Below are 16,117 nucleotides of genomic sequence, written 5' to 3' on the forward strand. Positions count from 1 at the left end.
AGTGGTACTGAAGATTGTAATTTAAACGACCCTGATATTTTGAGCGTCGAAAATAAGATCTGCTACAAAGAAAGGATTTGTTTTCTATTCCTAAATTAATTGAAGTGGCATGAAATTCTTTTAGGACACTGAGATGATGAAATAAAACATACTGTAAGGAGAAAGAAATCATCCAATTTGCCAAGGTTGCTGAATTCTACTGCAAATTCTGCACATTTTTTAATTGCTTCTCTTCCTCTTGGCCACCGAGAAGATGAACGTTAGAGAAGTTACGACACATTCAGGACCGTCCGGTCATCTCCCGCTGCCAAAGTGCTTCCAGGACAGGAAAATCAAATGGTTTAAAAAGTCAAATTAAAATATTCCTGCTAAATGACTCTGCTGGTTGTGTCCTGTGTACAAAGCCCTGCTGTGCATCTGGACTCCCAGAGGAAAGGAAACCTGGGTAGTCTGTAAACATGATGACGATTCGTCCTTCTGGTGACGCCAAACTGTTTCCCTTCTGTGGTTGTTCCTACTGAATCACCCCGTCACTGTTTCTACGGTCAGAAAGATTTCATCTCTTCTCTGCATGAGGCACGTTTCACGTGAACACTCACGATCTAAGGGAAAGTGATCCATCGGAAGTGGCGGCACAATTTCTCATCGTTCCCTTTGATAAAAGTATTACAAAACAATAAAACTAAATGCTTGGGAGCACAAGTCGTGTAGTTGTCTACCCTCGTCCTGGGTCTCCTGAGGAGAGACCATCATGAAACATCTTTGACATGAAGTTCCTTTGAATAGCCCGAGCTAGTGTTGCATGGTAGCAAATGTAGCGGTGGGAGCTTTAGACACCTCCCACTGCCAGTGGCGTACAGCGGTCCAGTCGGCGAAGCTTCTCCTCCCAGATCTTCCATCTTGAAAGTCAACCAGCTGTCTGTCAGAGTGCCGGATCCCTGATAGTCCTGTACATCTGCAGCGACGTCACCTCCACATCCGGGGCCTTGGTGTTCTGGGGGCGTCCCGTCGGGCTGTATCCGGCCGAGCGTCCCATGGGGCTGAAGCCCATGGTGGTGCGGCCCGTGTGGGTGAAACCTGAAGAGCGAGCAGGACGCCGCAGGAACCGGCCCGACGTCACCAGGTCCCCGTAGCCCTGCGCGTGCGAGAAGGCGTAGCCTGAGCGGCGGGAGCTGGTGCGGCGGATGCGGGTGCGGCGTGGCAGAGGGGTGGGCGTTGCTTTGGCCTGTCTCACCTTGAACATCACCTAAAAAAGAAAGGTTTCAAATGTTGGATACAGGCACTCATATATTTAGACACATTGTAATCCTGCTGTAAGTTTTGGACATTTAGTTCCCATAATTTGGGCGGTTTGGGGGGGATGTAAACCAGAAGTATGAATTAATTTACTCAAATCACAAATATGGGGGTTTTACAATCTGTACAACACCCATCCGAAAAAAGAAAAAAAAAAAAAAAAAAACGTGATGATTCACAGCCGAGCAAGTTCTACCGTTACAAGATTTTGTTTCTGTGACTTCGAAGCGGGTGTGGACGTTTATTAGAATAATGCCTTTTCAGCCTGCAGAGCTAAGTGTGCAGCATTTCCACCCGTACCTTGTCGTTGATGGTTGGGCAGAGCTGAATGAACAGAAAGCGGTAGGTAACCACAGGAAGCACACACAGGATGGAGGTGAGGAGGATCGTCAGCCAGATGTTGGGCTGGTTCAGAGAGTTTCTGGCTGTTCCTGGACACACACACACACACACGCACACGCACACGCACACACACGCACACACACGCTGCATGTAAATAACATCAAAACACCTCAGACAAGATTAACAATAATACATTTAGTTCTTGACAAATAACACCATGAATTATTTTCTAAGTGAACTGCTGAAAAACTTAATGAAATAATTGACATTTCCAGTGTTCTCACCTACAACCCAGTTATTAAATGTTACATTTCCAAAAGAAGTTGGGTCGGTCTTCTGCACACACACAGCAGTGATCCAGGTCGGTTTAGGTATCTGGTTTAGTCATAAACCAAATACTTTGCCAGTGCAAACACACCAAACTCAATTCAGGCACTGCATTTGAAAGTGTAATTGAACTCATTTGAATTATGCTGCCACTCTTTCTACCTTTATGAATAAAGGAATGAAAGACATGCTTTTCCGAGCAGCAGACATGCATGCAAACGCAAACCGACAGAAATATGGAAATGTCCACAAGAGTTTCTTTAAAGTCAACAGCCTACGAGGTTCCCACTCACCTATGAAAGGGAAGGCTGCCGGCAGCGTGAGAAACATGCCGTTACTGTACATGGCGAAGGTGACAGCAAAGTACATGCCCAGACTGCCCAGCACGAAGAAAGTGTTCACCGCCGTCCAGTAAGACATCTCCAAGCCCAACTACACACACGGAGAGGAAACGCCTGTCATTCTGTTTATCAAGTCTAATGCAAAAGCTGATCCAAAAAGACGGCGGCCCCTCGTACCTGGATGGTGACGGCGAACAGCAGACACGTCTGGGTGAGGAGGGCGAAGGACTGGTAATCGGCGACGTCCTTCCCGTCGGCCCTCACCGTATCCTGCATGGCGGCGTAGGGGATGAAGAAGAGCACCAGGGAGCTGTAGCAGCTGTGAAGGACGCACTTGAAGAAGGCCTTCTTGCTGAAGTAGAGATTGAGTTGACCGGGAACGTAGAGCTGAGGATGCTGGAAACTCCACACGTCGTTCACATCCTGGCCACCGGGGGGAGACAAAGACATCAAGTCTGCGTGTTTATGTGTATAGCGCTGTATAAAAAGGCGGTCATATAAATGTATTGTACCTGATCAAACAGACTCATTCCCAGAACAGGTAGGGCCGTGTACACCAGGTTGTAGAGAGTGATGAACCACTCATCATACACCGTCTGAAAGGCAAAAGCAGGTCACCTTTAAATAACAACTTCGAATAGCAGCAGTGGAAGAGGTACTCAAATCCTTTACTCAAGTAAAAGTACAGTATTTTAAGTAAAAATACACCACAAGCATGATCAGAAGTACATGCTCTGCAGTGAACAGTACTGTGACTGATACATTTTTAAAGACTAGATTGTTAAAACTGATGCATGACTGTGTAAAAAAACATTTTACTGCTCATGGTGGAGTTTGTTTTTAATTACTTTATATACAGTCGGGTAGTTTAGTCCAGTTATTCCCAGCTAAGGAGTCAGGTCCCGTCAAAGGTCACAAAATAAACGTGGGGGTCACGAGACAACGGCAGAGAAGCACTTGTTACATTTCAAACAATGTGTTGTATATTTATCTGGTCACATGTTATTTCAGATGAAATCTCACATAGACAGTGGAGTACAAAATACAATATTTATAGCTGAATCATAGTCGAGTTGAAGTATAAAGTAGCATAAAATACTCATAAAAGTACCACAAAAGTGTGCTCAAGTACACAATGTACTTTCAACCACTGTCAGATTTAGTTTTTTATAAAATCCTGAATATGTGGTACATGGATATAAAATAGTAACTTAGATATTATTAATGGCTTGATATCATTTTATTCATGATGTCCAATAAATCTTTGTTGATAATTAATTATTTAATTTCTGCGTTTCTTTAATCTCCTTTAATCAGACCTTTTGTCTTTTATTACATGACTATTGTCAGCTGATTGGTACGGACATCGCTCCCTTCCTCCGTCTCACTTCACTCTCTCACCTGCGCTGAGAAGCCGCAGAAGAAGCCGTACCAGAAGTGGACGAAGGTGAAGGTGAAGTTCTTGTAGAAGAAGTAGCGCAGGAACTTGCACATGCGCAGGTAGGACCAGCGGCCGTGCACCAGCAGGAGGCGCTGCAGGAAGCGGAATTGAGCGAAGGAGTAGTCGCTGGACAGCACCGCCTGCATGCCCTCCTGGCCTGAGATGCCAACGCCTATGTGAGCCGCTGGGAGGACACAGAGAAGATTCATTAAGTGAAAACATGTTTGTTATATCAACTGTTTTAGTAGTTAAACAGAAAAAAAGCAGCAAATCCTCAAGTTTTAGAGTCTGGAGAGGAAATGTTTGCCAAAATAGCTGCCAAATAACTAAATAAAAATCAACCAATCTATTAAATCGACTCATCATTTCATCTCTGGTCAGCTTTTTCAAAGGGAACCAAAACACTGAGCTAAGCCTAAAGCCCACTGGAGCTGCACCGTCTAGCAGCAACATAATGAGGATTTTTTCCCGTGGGATGAAAACATCCACACCTCGGATACCTTTGATCATGCTGACGTCGTTGGCTCCGTCTCCGATGGCCAGCGTGACCGCCCGCTTGTACTTCTTGACCAGCTCGACCACCTGAGCCTTCTGCAGAGGAGTGACCCTGCAGCAGATCACGGCTTTACACATGCACGCCGCCCTGAGGAACTCCTGCTCCATGCTGCGCTCCAGCGCGTACGCCTGAGGGAACAGCAAAGTGATGAAAGGCAGGAATTACACAAGAGCCGAAAATATCAAATGTACAGTGTCAGCAAGTGCAGAGTCAGAAAAAAGAAAATACACTCCTCTGCAGCCCATTAAATATGCCTGATGGACCTGGTGTTTTTGAAGTGAAGTATGAGGAATCTATAATCAGTATATATATAATTTTATATATCGACAGTAGCATCAACATAGGAGCAAAGCATTGTACTGCTGTGTCTGGGGCAGCAGCAAAATGTATTCCAGCCACCTAAAAAAAAATCTATATCTGTTTCAGTGTATGTTATATAATATTTTCACTTGTAGCTCAGACAACCCTCCTCCAAACACCCGGACTACGGCTTTAAGTAACAATGTGCATTGTGATTGTGACGTACCAGGCTGTGTCCGTTGATGACCAGGCCGTACTCTCCATTCACCACCTCGTTCGTCATCACATTCAATCCTTTACCCAGAGTCCTCTCTGGCAGGAACACCGAATCCAAATCCTCTGCTGGGTTCATGGAGGTCAGTGCATTTCTGAAAACAAAACAAATGGATGGATGGAAAACGTTTCATCATCGTCTTAGTTCTTCATGTTCGGTGGGAACTTCCTCCGACCTCAGTTCCTGTCTGACTTCGTCAGGTGAGTTTCCTGAGACGACGAAGACCTCGTTCATCTCTTCCCGCAGCAAGTTGCACGAGTACCCAATGTTTTCCGCAGTTTCTGCAACGCAAACGATCAGCATCAGTAAGCGGACGATACGGACACAAATCTTCTGAATACTACACAATAAAGAGACCTACTTCAACATGACTCCTTACAGGAATGCATCTGATGACACTCACATAACGGTGACATTTCTAAAAAGCAGATTTATTGCTTCATCGTGTCTGAAGTTTGTACCTTGTTTGTCGCCAGTCAAAACCCAGATTTTGATGTCGGCTTTGGCCAGCTGCTCGATAGTCTGAGGTACTCCGTCTTGTAGCTTGTCCTCTATGGCTGTTGCTCCAAGCAGCTGGACACATTCAGATACATAATAACATGCAAATTAATACAAACATCCAGCTTTCACAGCATGAGCTTGACTGAGATGTTTGTTTTCTTCCCACCAGCAGGTCCTTCTCTATCTCCTCGTACAGCTCGTCCAGCTTTTCCTCCCGGTTGTCCAGCGCGGTGCTCGCCTCATGGTGGCGCTGCTTCCACTGGTTGAAATACTCCTCATCCAGATCCTTATAGGCCAGCGCCAGAGTCCGCAGACCGTCTCCTGCAAACTCCTGCAGGTCGGCATGCACATACACACACACACACAAGCTGATGGTACTTGAAGTTATAAACACAAGTCAAACTCAGTGGAGTAAATGTTACGATCCAGGCAATAACCTCCAGCAGAGAGAAGACAAACAGACAACCAGGACCGAAGCAGTTGTTTATCTTTCTAGTGTGAACTGAACGAGAACGAAGAGAAATAAAAGGGAGAAGATGGGAAATATTTGAGAGAAGACGTAACACAAACATGACAGACGATACTAACACATTTTTCTAATTTGGATGAACTACATTTTCTTTATATTGCCTCAATCATTCGGGCGGGATGCTTTTTTCAAATCTGTCTCAGAGGCTCAACTGATTTTCATGATTTAGACCACAGCTTTAAATGCTAGAAACATGAGAACAAACAAGCAGAGACAAACATCCAAAGTATGAGAATCATGAACTCTCAGCACACAAACATACAAACAAAGCGTAATGTCACTGACGTTGAGGTGCTCCGTGGTGACGTCCATCAGCTTGCTGCAGGACTGATGCAGCCTCTCGTAGATGACCGTGTCCGCACCTTTACAGTAGAGAGAGAGCTTCCCCTCCGGACTCCTAACTGTACACACAAACACACACAATATGGTTTGCAGCTGTTTGAGCCGGTGATATTGGTTCCATATCATAATCTAGAGTGACAGCTATCTGTATGAGAAATCCCCCTAAGTAGAACTTTAGTTTTACTTCAGTGGATGGTATACCTATGACGGACATCCTCTTGCGGACGTTGTTGAAATCCAGGATGGCCAGAAGTTCATAGCTACGCTGCCGTCCCATTTCCACGATGGAAACGCTGTCCGGTGTGCGCGAGCGGAAGACAAATCCAAAGTTTCTTGCCGCCGTGACCAGCGCTCCCTCGTCTGGAGACTGGGCCTGATAGAAGAGCTCACCTGGAGCAACACAAAGGTCAGATGTCTGTCTGCAGAGAACTTGCTTTAAGGTTGAGGTAAAGGTGTTTCACTAGTTCACGCAGAAGCCCCTCACCTTCTTTCTTCTCCTCGGCCATGACGGTGTGGCAGAGAGCCAGCAGCCTGAAGAAGGCCTGGACCTCCGGGATCTCCAGCTTCACCGCCTCCACCAGGCTGTGGTCGTGGAACAGGAAGCGGGGGTCGGCCAGCGGGTTGAAGGAGAAGTCCACCGTCTCCGCGTGCTGTCGAGAGAGGACGAGGAGGGGAAAAGAGTGAAGCGCTGTAACCCTGGTAACTGGAGACTGATCTTCGGTTATTTTGGATGACTATCTGATAAAGTCACCTCAGTAATTTCCAGTCTTTGACCAGTGTAGTCGAACACATCCCCTGAAATTAGAGAAAGACAATTAAAATAAACTCATAAGTTACAAAGCATAGATGAACCAGTTACATGATGAATACAGAAAAAAAAGCATGAATCCTGTTGATATTATATTTATTTTTCTTCCATTATTTAATCTCATATTTTGTATATTGTAGTGTTCTCTCTTTCTTTTCTGGTGTTCTTTATAAATGACATTCGGAAGTGGAATGCAAAGGAAATATTTAATAAGAAATCATTTAATACATTGTTAATATGCATCATTGTGCGTCAGCCATTATTTATGGTCCAGACATTTTTCGGATCTTATAACTCTCTTTGCTAGTTTTTGAGCAAGAGATCTGAAGCTGCCGTTCCCCTCTAATGGGATCTTCAAAGAAGCTCCTCGCCCCCTCGGAGGCACTGAGGTCCACGGAACCAGAGACCAAATGAAGGATCCAGAAAACGGGGAAACGTCTTGAGTCTTACCATAAGTTTTGCCGTTGATGGAGCACTTGTTGAAGGTCATGATATTCTGGGTGAGCGTCCCCGTCTTGTCACTGAAGACGTACTTGATCTGGCCGAGCTCCTCGTTCAGCGTGGTGGTGCGAGCCTCGGCGGGGGTGTCGTTGCGTGCGTAGTACATCTTCCTGTCCCAGTCGATGTAGAAGCTGTTCCCCAGCCGAATGATCTCCACGCTGCCGAAACATGCAGGCACGGGAGGTGAGGAGAAGCGGATGTAGTCGCGTTACTTTTCCTGCCGTGTTCATGTTTGTTACCTAACATAGAGAGAGATGGGCACCACGGTGTTGAGGATGATGACGTAGGACCAGAACGTGAGGAAGGCGGAGAAGGCGGCGTCGTTGTCGTCTTGTCGGGGAAGGAAGACCATGAAGAGGGAGCCTTCGTTCAGCTCCCAGAAGCAGTTTCCTATCGCCAGGATGGTGCACATGAAGGCCAGGAAACCGAAAATCTGCACGTTTTGGATACAAATCAGAAATCCATCAAGGACAATTCAGACAATTCAAACCAAATGTAAGCCAAAGCTTCTTTTAAGTTATTTGTGATTTTGATGCATCTGAAATATAACACAAAGTGCTTTTCAGGATTAAAACTTTACAGAATAAACATTTTCATTTGTCAACTGTGAGAAACGGTTTGAGGGGAAACCTGAGGGAGGAGGGGTCGCCTGTATCTACAGGACCTAAGTTAATGTTGCACCTAGAGAGAGGGAATAACTACAAAGAAAGTTCAGAGGATTGCTTGGACCCCACATATAGTATAGTCACTTCCTGTGTCACTTTGGGGATAAATATAGTTTGGGGAACAGACTCTCCTGGTGAAAGATGTTGTCATGTCGTGTGAAAACCACAGTGATTAGAAGCCTCTCAAATACAAGACAGTAAGTCGTGTTGGAGGAACAGTACAGTGATCTCATGAATTATGCAGTTTGAACCTGAACCGGGATTATCCTGGCTAAGTAAAGGTTAAATCAAATAAAACAATAAAGGTGAAACAGGCGAATCCTTTGAGGACTCACACAAAGGACCAGGACATTCATCAGCCGGTCAATGCTGGTCCTCTTGAACGTGCTCTTCCCACAGTTCTGCATCAGCTTCGTCTCTGGACCTGCAAAACAGAAGAAAAGAGGAACGTCGTCAAATGAGCTCATATCTTCCTCTATCTAAAACTGTCTTAGTGTGTTATTGAGAACAAGAGTTGAATCAAACACGTATGTTGTGTTCTTCACCTCCAAACAGCACCAGTCCAAAGCACCACTCGGTGTTCCTCAGGGTACAGCCGCGCAGCAGGATCTTCTCGTTGTCCAGCGGGTATTTCTGACCGGCGTAGGTTAGCGTTCCCGCGAAGCGGTCCAGGCGGTTGTTGGGGGGTTCACAGCGTACCTCGCCTTGAGGGGGAGAGAGAGAGGGAGAGAGAGAGAGAGAGAGAGAGAGAGAGAGAGAGAGAGAGAGAACTTCAAATCAATTTGGCAAGTCAATGTGCAAACACATGGTTCTGAAAAAGATAATAACAAAGCTTATGAAATGACTTGTAGTGGTTGAATCCTAACAAAATGCACTGACTGCCACCCTGAATGCTTCAAAGCTTCATTGTTGCCATGGTGATCGACATCCAAAATATATATTCTTATTTTCCCTTTGTTTTAAATATAGGCAATGCATTAACCCCAAAATACTAATTAGCACATAAAATAGAAAAATGAACCTCACATTTCATTTCATTATGCATCAATAATAATCACTGAGTTATTCTCAGATGGATATAAAAAAATAATAATAATACAGAATCAAGAGCTCAAACAAGGACAACAAAGCATCCTCGTCATATCCTGATCTCTGAAACCATGATGCACCGATAATCACCAACATGTTTGCATGCTCGTGATTTCAGAAACCAACAGCTGATCGTCCTCTCACCGTTGAAGTCCGCCAGTTTTTCGCTGTCCTCTCCCAGGTCTCCCGTCACAGTCAGGGCCTGTCTCACCTTCAGGTTAGTCTCCCTGAGGAAGAGGAGGAGGATGGAGGAAGGAAGCAGAGCGAGGAGGACACCGTGGGGACGAAGAGAAGGAGGAAGTAGAAGTGGTGAAGAGGAGGAAGAATGACGAGGAAGAGGACGACAAAGATGAGAAACGATGGGTGAGTGACCTGTTGATGCGCTAACTGAAGAAGCTCCCATCATGACGTCACACAAGGAAATAGACTAACCCGTCCAGTTCTGCTGTCTCGATGTACACCAGGTTGAGTGGTTCACTGCTGGAGAGCAGCAGGAGGTCGGCCTGCAGATCAGGCACAGAGGGTTTAACCACTGAAACTGCTGTTACATCAGTTTTCTTCATCTTCATCATATTATTGGAGCTTTAGGGTTAAATGTATATATTACAAATATAGAAAATCTATATAAGCTTAAATATATATTCACTTTACTCACAGTGACAAACTGGTTGTTCTCCAGCTTGATGATGTCGCCCACCTGGACGTCCATCCATTTCTCGCTCCGCAGTCTGGGGACAGAAAACGGGCTGCTGAATATTTGGACTCAACACTGTCGAGTTCATGGAAAAAGTTTTCTTTTCCCTTTATTTTGAGGATTGTCAGGATATAAACGGGCCAGAAATAAGCATTGAACACCAATGATCACACCATCATCCTAATATTAGTTCCCTTTCCTTCACTGCATGTTCCGTTTCCTGTCTGTTTTCTTTCTGCCAATAATAGTTTTTAAAACTTGGCTGAAACACAAATATGTGATGCTTTTTAGGGTTTTTCCACTTCATGCCTCTGTTCATGCTTTAAATGTGAGCAGAGGACATTGCTTACTTTCACATCTCTCTCCTTTGCTTGTGCTTGTAATGTAATGATGAATAATGGGCATTTTAACAATTTGTAAGTAATCCATCCATTGTCTACCACTTATCCTGTATTCAGTCTATCAGTCACCAGTCTATCACAGGGAGACATGTAGAGACAGACAGGTAACCAGTCTATCACAGGGCCGACATGTAGAGACAGACAGGTAACCAGTCTATCACAGGGCCGACATGTAGAGACAGACAGGTAACCAGTCTATCACAGGGCCGACATGTAGAGACAGACAGGTAAGCAGTCTATCACAGGGAGACATGTAGAGACAGACAGGTAACCAGTCTATCACAGGGCCGACATGTAGAGACAGACAGGTAACCAGTCTATCACAGGGCCGACATGTAGAGACAGACAGGTAACCAGTCTATCACAGGGCCGACATGTAGAGACAGACAGGTAACCAGTCTATCACAGGGCCGACATGTAGAGACAGACAGGTAACCAGTCTATCACAGGGCCGACATGTAGAGACAGACAGGTAACCAGTCTATCACAGGGCCGACATGTAGAGACAGACAGGTAACCAGTCTATCACAGGGCCGACATGTAGAGACAGACAGGTAACCAGTCTATCACAGGGCCGACATGTAGAGACAGACAGGTAACCAGTCTATCACAGGGCCGACATGTAGAGACAGACAGGTAACCAGTCTATCACAGGGCCGACATGTAGAGACAGACAGGTAACCAGTCTATCACAGGGCCGACATGTAGAGACAGACAGGTAACCAGTCTATCACAGGGCCGACATGTAGAGACAGACAGGTAACCAGTCTATCACAGGGCTGACATGTAGAGACAGACAGGTAACCAGTCTATCACAGGGCTGACATGTAGAGACAGACAGGTAACCAGTCTATCACAGGGCCGACATGTAGAGACAGACAGGTAACCAGTCTATCACAGGGCCGACATGTAGAGACAGACAGGTAACCAGTCTATCACAGGGCTGACATGTAGAGACAGACAGGTCCATCCTGCATGTCTTTGGACTGTGGGAGGAAGCTGGAGAACCCAGAGAGAACCCACGCTTACACAGGGAGAACATGCAAACTCCACACATAAGGAACCTGAACCCGGGAATCGAACCTGGGACCCTCTCGCTGTGAGGCGACGCTGCTACCCACTACACCACCGTGCAGCCCGGTTTACAGGTAATGTGAAATATTAATCATTTTTCTCCAAAACAACTGAATATATTATTTTATAAAACTTTTTAGAAAGCAATTGTCAAATTAGCCTTTGAACCCTTTATGTTTTAGTAGATTTCTGCTCCAGTTATTTATTTTCAACTCAATTGACATTTCATACATTTTCTGCTCTGTTTCTACCACGTTTGTTTTAAAATGTTGGGTCTTTGGACATTTAGTATCTTCATAGTTAGCATAGGAGTTGTGATCATTTGTTTTCACCTCTTTTTTTTTTTTATAAAAAAATATTGAATAAACAACTCTTGTAGAATAACATTTTACCCTCCATCAGGCCTCCGATACTAATGAACATGGGAGCCACACCTGAGGGAAACAAACACTCCACGAACACAAATAAAACGTCAAGCATTCCTTACATACTCAACAACAGCAGGCACTGATTCAACAGGAAGAAAACTCTTCCTACCATCCTGCAGCTGCTTCCAGCGGAGCCAAACAGTGGCACAGAGCTGCTGTCCAGCATACAGCCAGAGGAAACACACACACACACACACACACACACACACACACACACACACACACACACACACACACACACACACACACACACACACACACACACACACACACACACACACACACACACACACACACACACACACACACACACACACACACACACACACACACACACACACACACACACACACACACACACACACACACACACCAAATACCCAAGATCCACATCCAGCGCAACAAACATATCTAAACATACAGCTGGCATAATGCTGGCATCTTACTGTATACACACGGGTCTAAGCTCATAAATAAGGTTAAACCTAACATGTTGATATTATGCATTGTTTAGGTTGAACAGAAGCAAAGTTATTATTGAGGACACTGAAGTCATTGGTGTCTCGGTTCTGGATATTTAGGGATTTTAACAATCATTTTACAAACAGACACGTTACATATGAAGGAGTTTTCAATCTGAAATGTGGTTTTTCTTTTTTTTCTTTAACAAACTTAAAAAAGTATTTAGTACAGCCACCAGAATTATATATCTGGAGTTGTACGAGGTCAACTTTAATAAACAAAGTAAAAATATATATCACATGTTTTTTTTTATCATATGTTATCAATAATTTCTTCTCATTGTGGTTGTGTTGGGAAATTTGGGCCCCCAATATCTAAAATACATATTTCAAGTCCACTTTCACCTTTGTATGACTTTCAATTCTTCCATTTATAGACATGCCCAGTGGATAGTTTTGACCTTTCTTGTATATATTCCTGTATTTCGACCCATCAGCGTTTTCCATCATAAACTCCATCTAGTACGGTGAACAGGAAGCAGCTGCAGGATGATGAGGAGCGCTTGTTTTGTGTCCTGTTTGACCCGAGGTCTGCTATTTCGATATGTGAGGTATGCATGATGTAACAAATACTGACTTTAATAACACTAATGGATACCCAAGAAGGTTCCCTGAGGAACACCAACCTGTATAAAAAGGTAAAGGACCCTGACGGTGCCACACAATAAACGGGGATGTAGCCACCTGACACTTAAGACATATGTACACAGGTGTATTTCACACTATTCATATGAACAGACTCACTTTCTGTCGATAAGGACTTGAACTTTTCTGTTGTTGACTTGATTGTCGCTCCTGTGGCGATTCTGGGGAAAAAGACACAGAAATGCTTACATAAATGCTTGTATGAAACAGTAAGTCATAAAAGATCACAGGAAATTCATTTTACCACCGAATTACTGACTCATTCTGATGAAAATTCCTCCGAAACTCATCCTTCAACAACACACTTATTGTGTTAAAACGACATCTCTCTCCTAAAGTCCTGCAGTTCAGCAGGAAGTAGCTTTTTGATAAAATGTCCCTTCAGAGCAGCTTTCCCAACCCTGGCGCCAGTTATTTCAGCATTTGTTTCCCAAGGTCATCCACGCTGCCGTGCACGGTCTGAAGATCATGAACAGATGGCTACCGGCAGCAAGGAGGACCATCCAGGAACGGCGTCGCTGCCAAACAAAAAGACTCTTGTTCTCCTGCTTCTACTAATGTTTAACTCATGACAACACTTATTTCCTCCCGGTGGTTTGGCATTAAATTACATGGTGCAACACACACACACACACACACACACACACACACACACACACACCCACACACTTGTTTGGTTGACCTCGACGGCTGAAACTAAGTAATTTTCCTTTCATTGTTTTAGAGGCACCTTTCGTTTCAGTTCCCGTAAAGCGAGGAGAGAAAAACAGTTTCCCAACGATTAACAAAAAAAACAATAGACTTCCTGATGAACTTGACGCGTAGGTCAGCGGTGATGTGGGGAGGGGACTCTCACATTTCACAATCAATCTCAACTCCCTTGTGACATCACTTTTTGTCATTAAAGGAGAACTACAACATCACAAGATTTTTTTATTTTTACAAATCTGGCTGATGAAATTGTCTGTTGAGGAATAATGTTGCAGAAAAAGGATTCCTTGACTAAAAGACTGTTGAGTTTCATTTCAGGTTTCTATTTGCCAAAAGGAACAAAATACAGACCAGAGATCGACTGATGCAAAAACGTGCTTGAATCAGAAGTTAATCAGAAAAACATTTTAAATGAAGTTGAGGCAGAGAGGGATAAAAAAAGGGCCTTTTGGTGATATGCAGTGAGGACAATATTTAAAACTACATTTTATTAAGGTAGTTCACAGGTATGATAGATCAGCTGGTAAATATGCTCCTTGTACAGAGAGTACAGATTCAGTCCGATTTTAGCAACAGATTGTAGAATCGGGACTTTTATTTGTTGCCAGATCACTTATTATTTGCCTGATTTAAGAAGAGATCCTTTTTTAATGTAGGGTCAGCCATACAGTTGGAATAATTTGCAAATATCTTGTCTTTTACAGCACCAAACAAATTATATGAATGAATGAATTTCAACGGGGTAATTGGGACACATAATGTAATCATTGCACCTGCTCAAAATATTAAACAAAATATTCAAACTTCATGGGTAACAGTGTAATTGAAGTATTTCATAAGTTACACTGCTGAACAGACACACATACTGTCTGCATCTTCAAACCTTCTGGGGCTCCATGTTTTCTTTTTTCTTTCTTATTAATGCTCAATGTGAGTGTCAGCCCAGCTTTATGTCCTCACACAGACTGTAAATGACCAAACAGATCGTTTGACTCAAACTCACCATTTCAGTCTTAGAAGCTATTTGGTCACGGTTGAGCTCACCTTCAGTTTAGGGTGTCGACTGTTCGTCAGAGACTAAAATAAACTGTTTACTTTGCTCACTTTGATCTCAAAGTCAAATCTTTGTAAGCAAGAATCCAACCTATATAACATTCACAGATCTATAATCAGTGACGCAGGAAAATGTTGTAACCAACCAAACCTGTTGTTTTTTCAGGTATAAGGCAAAGGTTTCTTAGTGTATGGGACTAAAATATTTCACATGCTGTAAATCAACTTTAATTACTAACTAGTCAGATGGTAACATTCGCAAAAAAGGTCAAATGCCACACAAAACACGCTTGCTTACGATATCGTCGGTGGCATCCTTGGCAGCGGTGACCGTCAGCACGAGGACCAGAGGGACGACGGTGGTGAACCAGGACAGAGAGGAGATCTGGGGAATCACCTGAACAACACACAGAGAACCAGCTTCTGTTTATTCATGCATACTGTGGAAAAGCTAGTGAACATTTAAGAAAACATGGAGACTCAAGTAAAGAAAGGATGTGGGTGAGGCGAGAAAATGAAGAAAAAGAAAGATGTCTGTGGGTGTTAAGGAGATTAGTAAGAGAGTATGTTGCATAAGATCAAACTTAACCTCGAACACACACACACACACACACACACACACACACACACACACACACACACACACACACACACACACACACACACACACACACACACACACACACACACACACACACACACACACACACACACACACACACACACACACACACACACACACACACACACACACACACTTTAAAAATGTGCTTTAAAAACGGTTCTCACGGTTCATTTGAGGAAGATGACAAAACATTGTTGAACAACGCTGAACTGCAAGAACATTCCTCTACAAGGAGAGTAACAGCAACATGTCTGACCTCCAAACGTTTTCACCAATATGTCATCAACCTGCATGTGTATACGCATTTAATGTGCTCTTAAGATAAAACTTTATTTATCTCAAGGGAAGCGGTTGTCATACAAAGCGGGAAAGAGTGCAAATACCTAAAGTGGAAATTTAAAAAAATAAGAATAAAGATGTATCAGTATTTTTTTAATGAATGTGACAAGCGTTAATAATAATAATAATCATAATAATATGTGCTCATTTGTCCAGATTTCATTTTATTTGGTTGAACATTGAGCCATATACGGTGCTGATCTCAGAACATTTGTGCAATAAGGAGCTACTGAAGACCTGATGGACTTAAAAGGCAACGACACAGAACATGGATGAAACGGTGTCGTTTCAAACTGCTGTTATGCTCCAGCTCC

The 16,117-nt window shown here is 43.7% G+C and overlaps 1 protein-coding gene across 1 annotated transcript in view; it reads right to left on the reverse strand.

The window, feature by feature from the left end:
* The window catches only part of atp8b5a (ATPase phospholipid transporting 8B5a), a 28,639-nt gene continuing 12,522 nt past the window's right edge, over positions 1–16,117 (reverse strand). Inside the window, exons 5-28 of the mRNA XM_084024056.1 lie at positions 15,138–15,236; positions 13,175–13,236; positions 9,968–10,040; positions 9,745–9,815; positions 9,457–9,539; positions 8,769–8,927; positions 8,559–8,647; positions 7,798–7,991; positions 7,508–7,716; positions 7,001–7,044; positions 6,734–6,899; positions 6,451–6,639; positions 6,193–6,308; positions 5,545–5,709; positions 5,339–5,450; positions 5,053–5,158; positions 4,830–4,971; positions 4,248–4,431; positions 3,708–3,931; positions 2,819–2,902; positions 2,484–2,729; positions 2,259–2,397; positions 1,597–1,727; positions 1–1,246 (exon numbers count right to left, since the gene is read on the reverse strand). Of these exons, the coding sequence (XP_083880182.1) occupies positions 923–1,246; positions 1,597–1,727; positions 2,259–2,397; positions 2,484–2,729; positions 2,819–2,902; positions 3,708–3,931; positions 4,248–4,431; positions 4,830–4,971; positions 5,053–5,158; positions 5,339–5,450; positions 5,545–5,709; positions 6,193–6,308; positions 6,451–6,639; positions 6,734–6,899; positions 7,001–7,044; positions 7,508–7,716; positions 7,798–7,991; positions 8,559–8,647; positions 8,769–8,927; positions 9,457–9,539; positions 9,745–9,815; positions 9,968–10,040; positions 13,175–13,236; positions 15,138–15,236 (3,411 nt within the window). The 3' untranslated portion in view covers positions 1–922. The remainder of the gene's footprint in view (positions 1,247–1,596; positions 1,728–2,258; positions 2,398–2,483; positions 2,730–2,818; positions 2,903–3,707; positions 3,932–4,247; positions 4,432–4,829; positions 4,972–5,052; positions 5,159–5,338; positions 5,451–5,544; positions 5,710–6,192; positions 6,309–6,450; positions 6,640–6,733; positions 6,900–7,000; positions 7,045–7,507; positions 7,717–7,797; positions 7,992–8,558; positions 8,648–8,768; positions 8,928–9,456; positions 9,540–9,744; positions 9,816–9,967; positions 10,041–13,174; positions 13,237–15,137; positions 15,237–16,117) is intronic.

The sequence above is a fragment of the Eutrigla gurnardus genome (assembly GCF_963514095.1).
Source record: "Eutrigla gurnardus genome assembly, chromosome: 13".
NCBI lineage: Eukaryota > Metazoa > Chordata > Actinopteri > Perciformes > Triglidae > Eutrigla > Eutrigla gurnardus.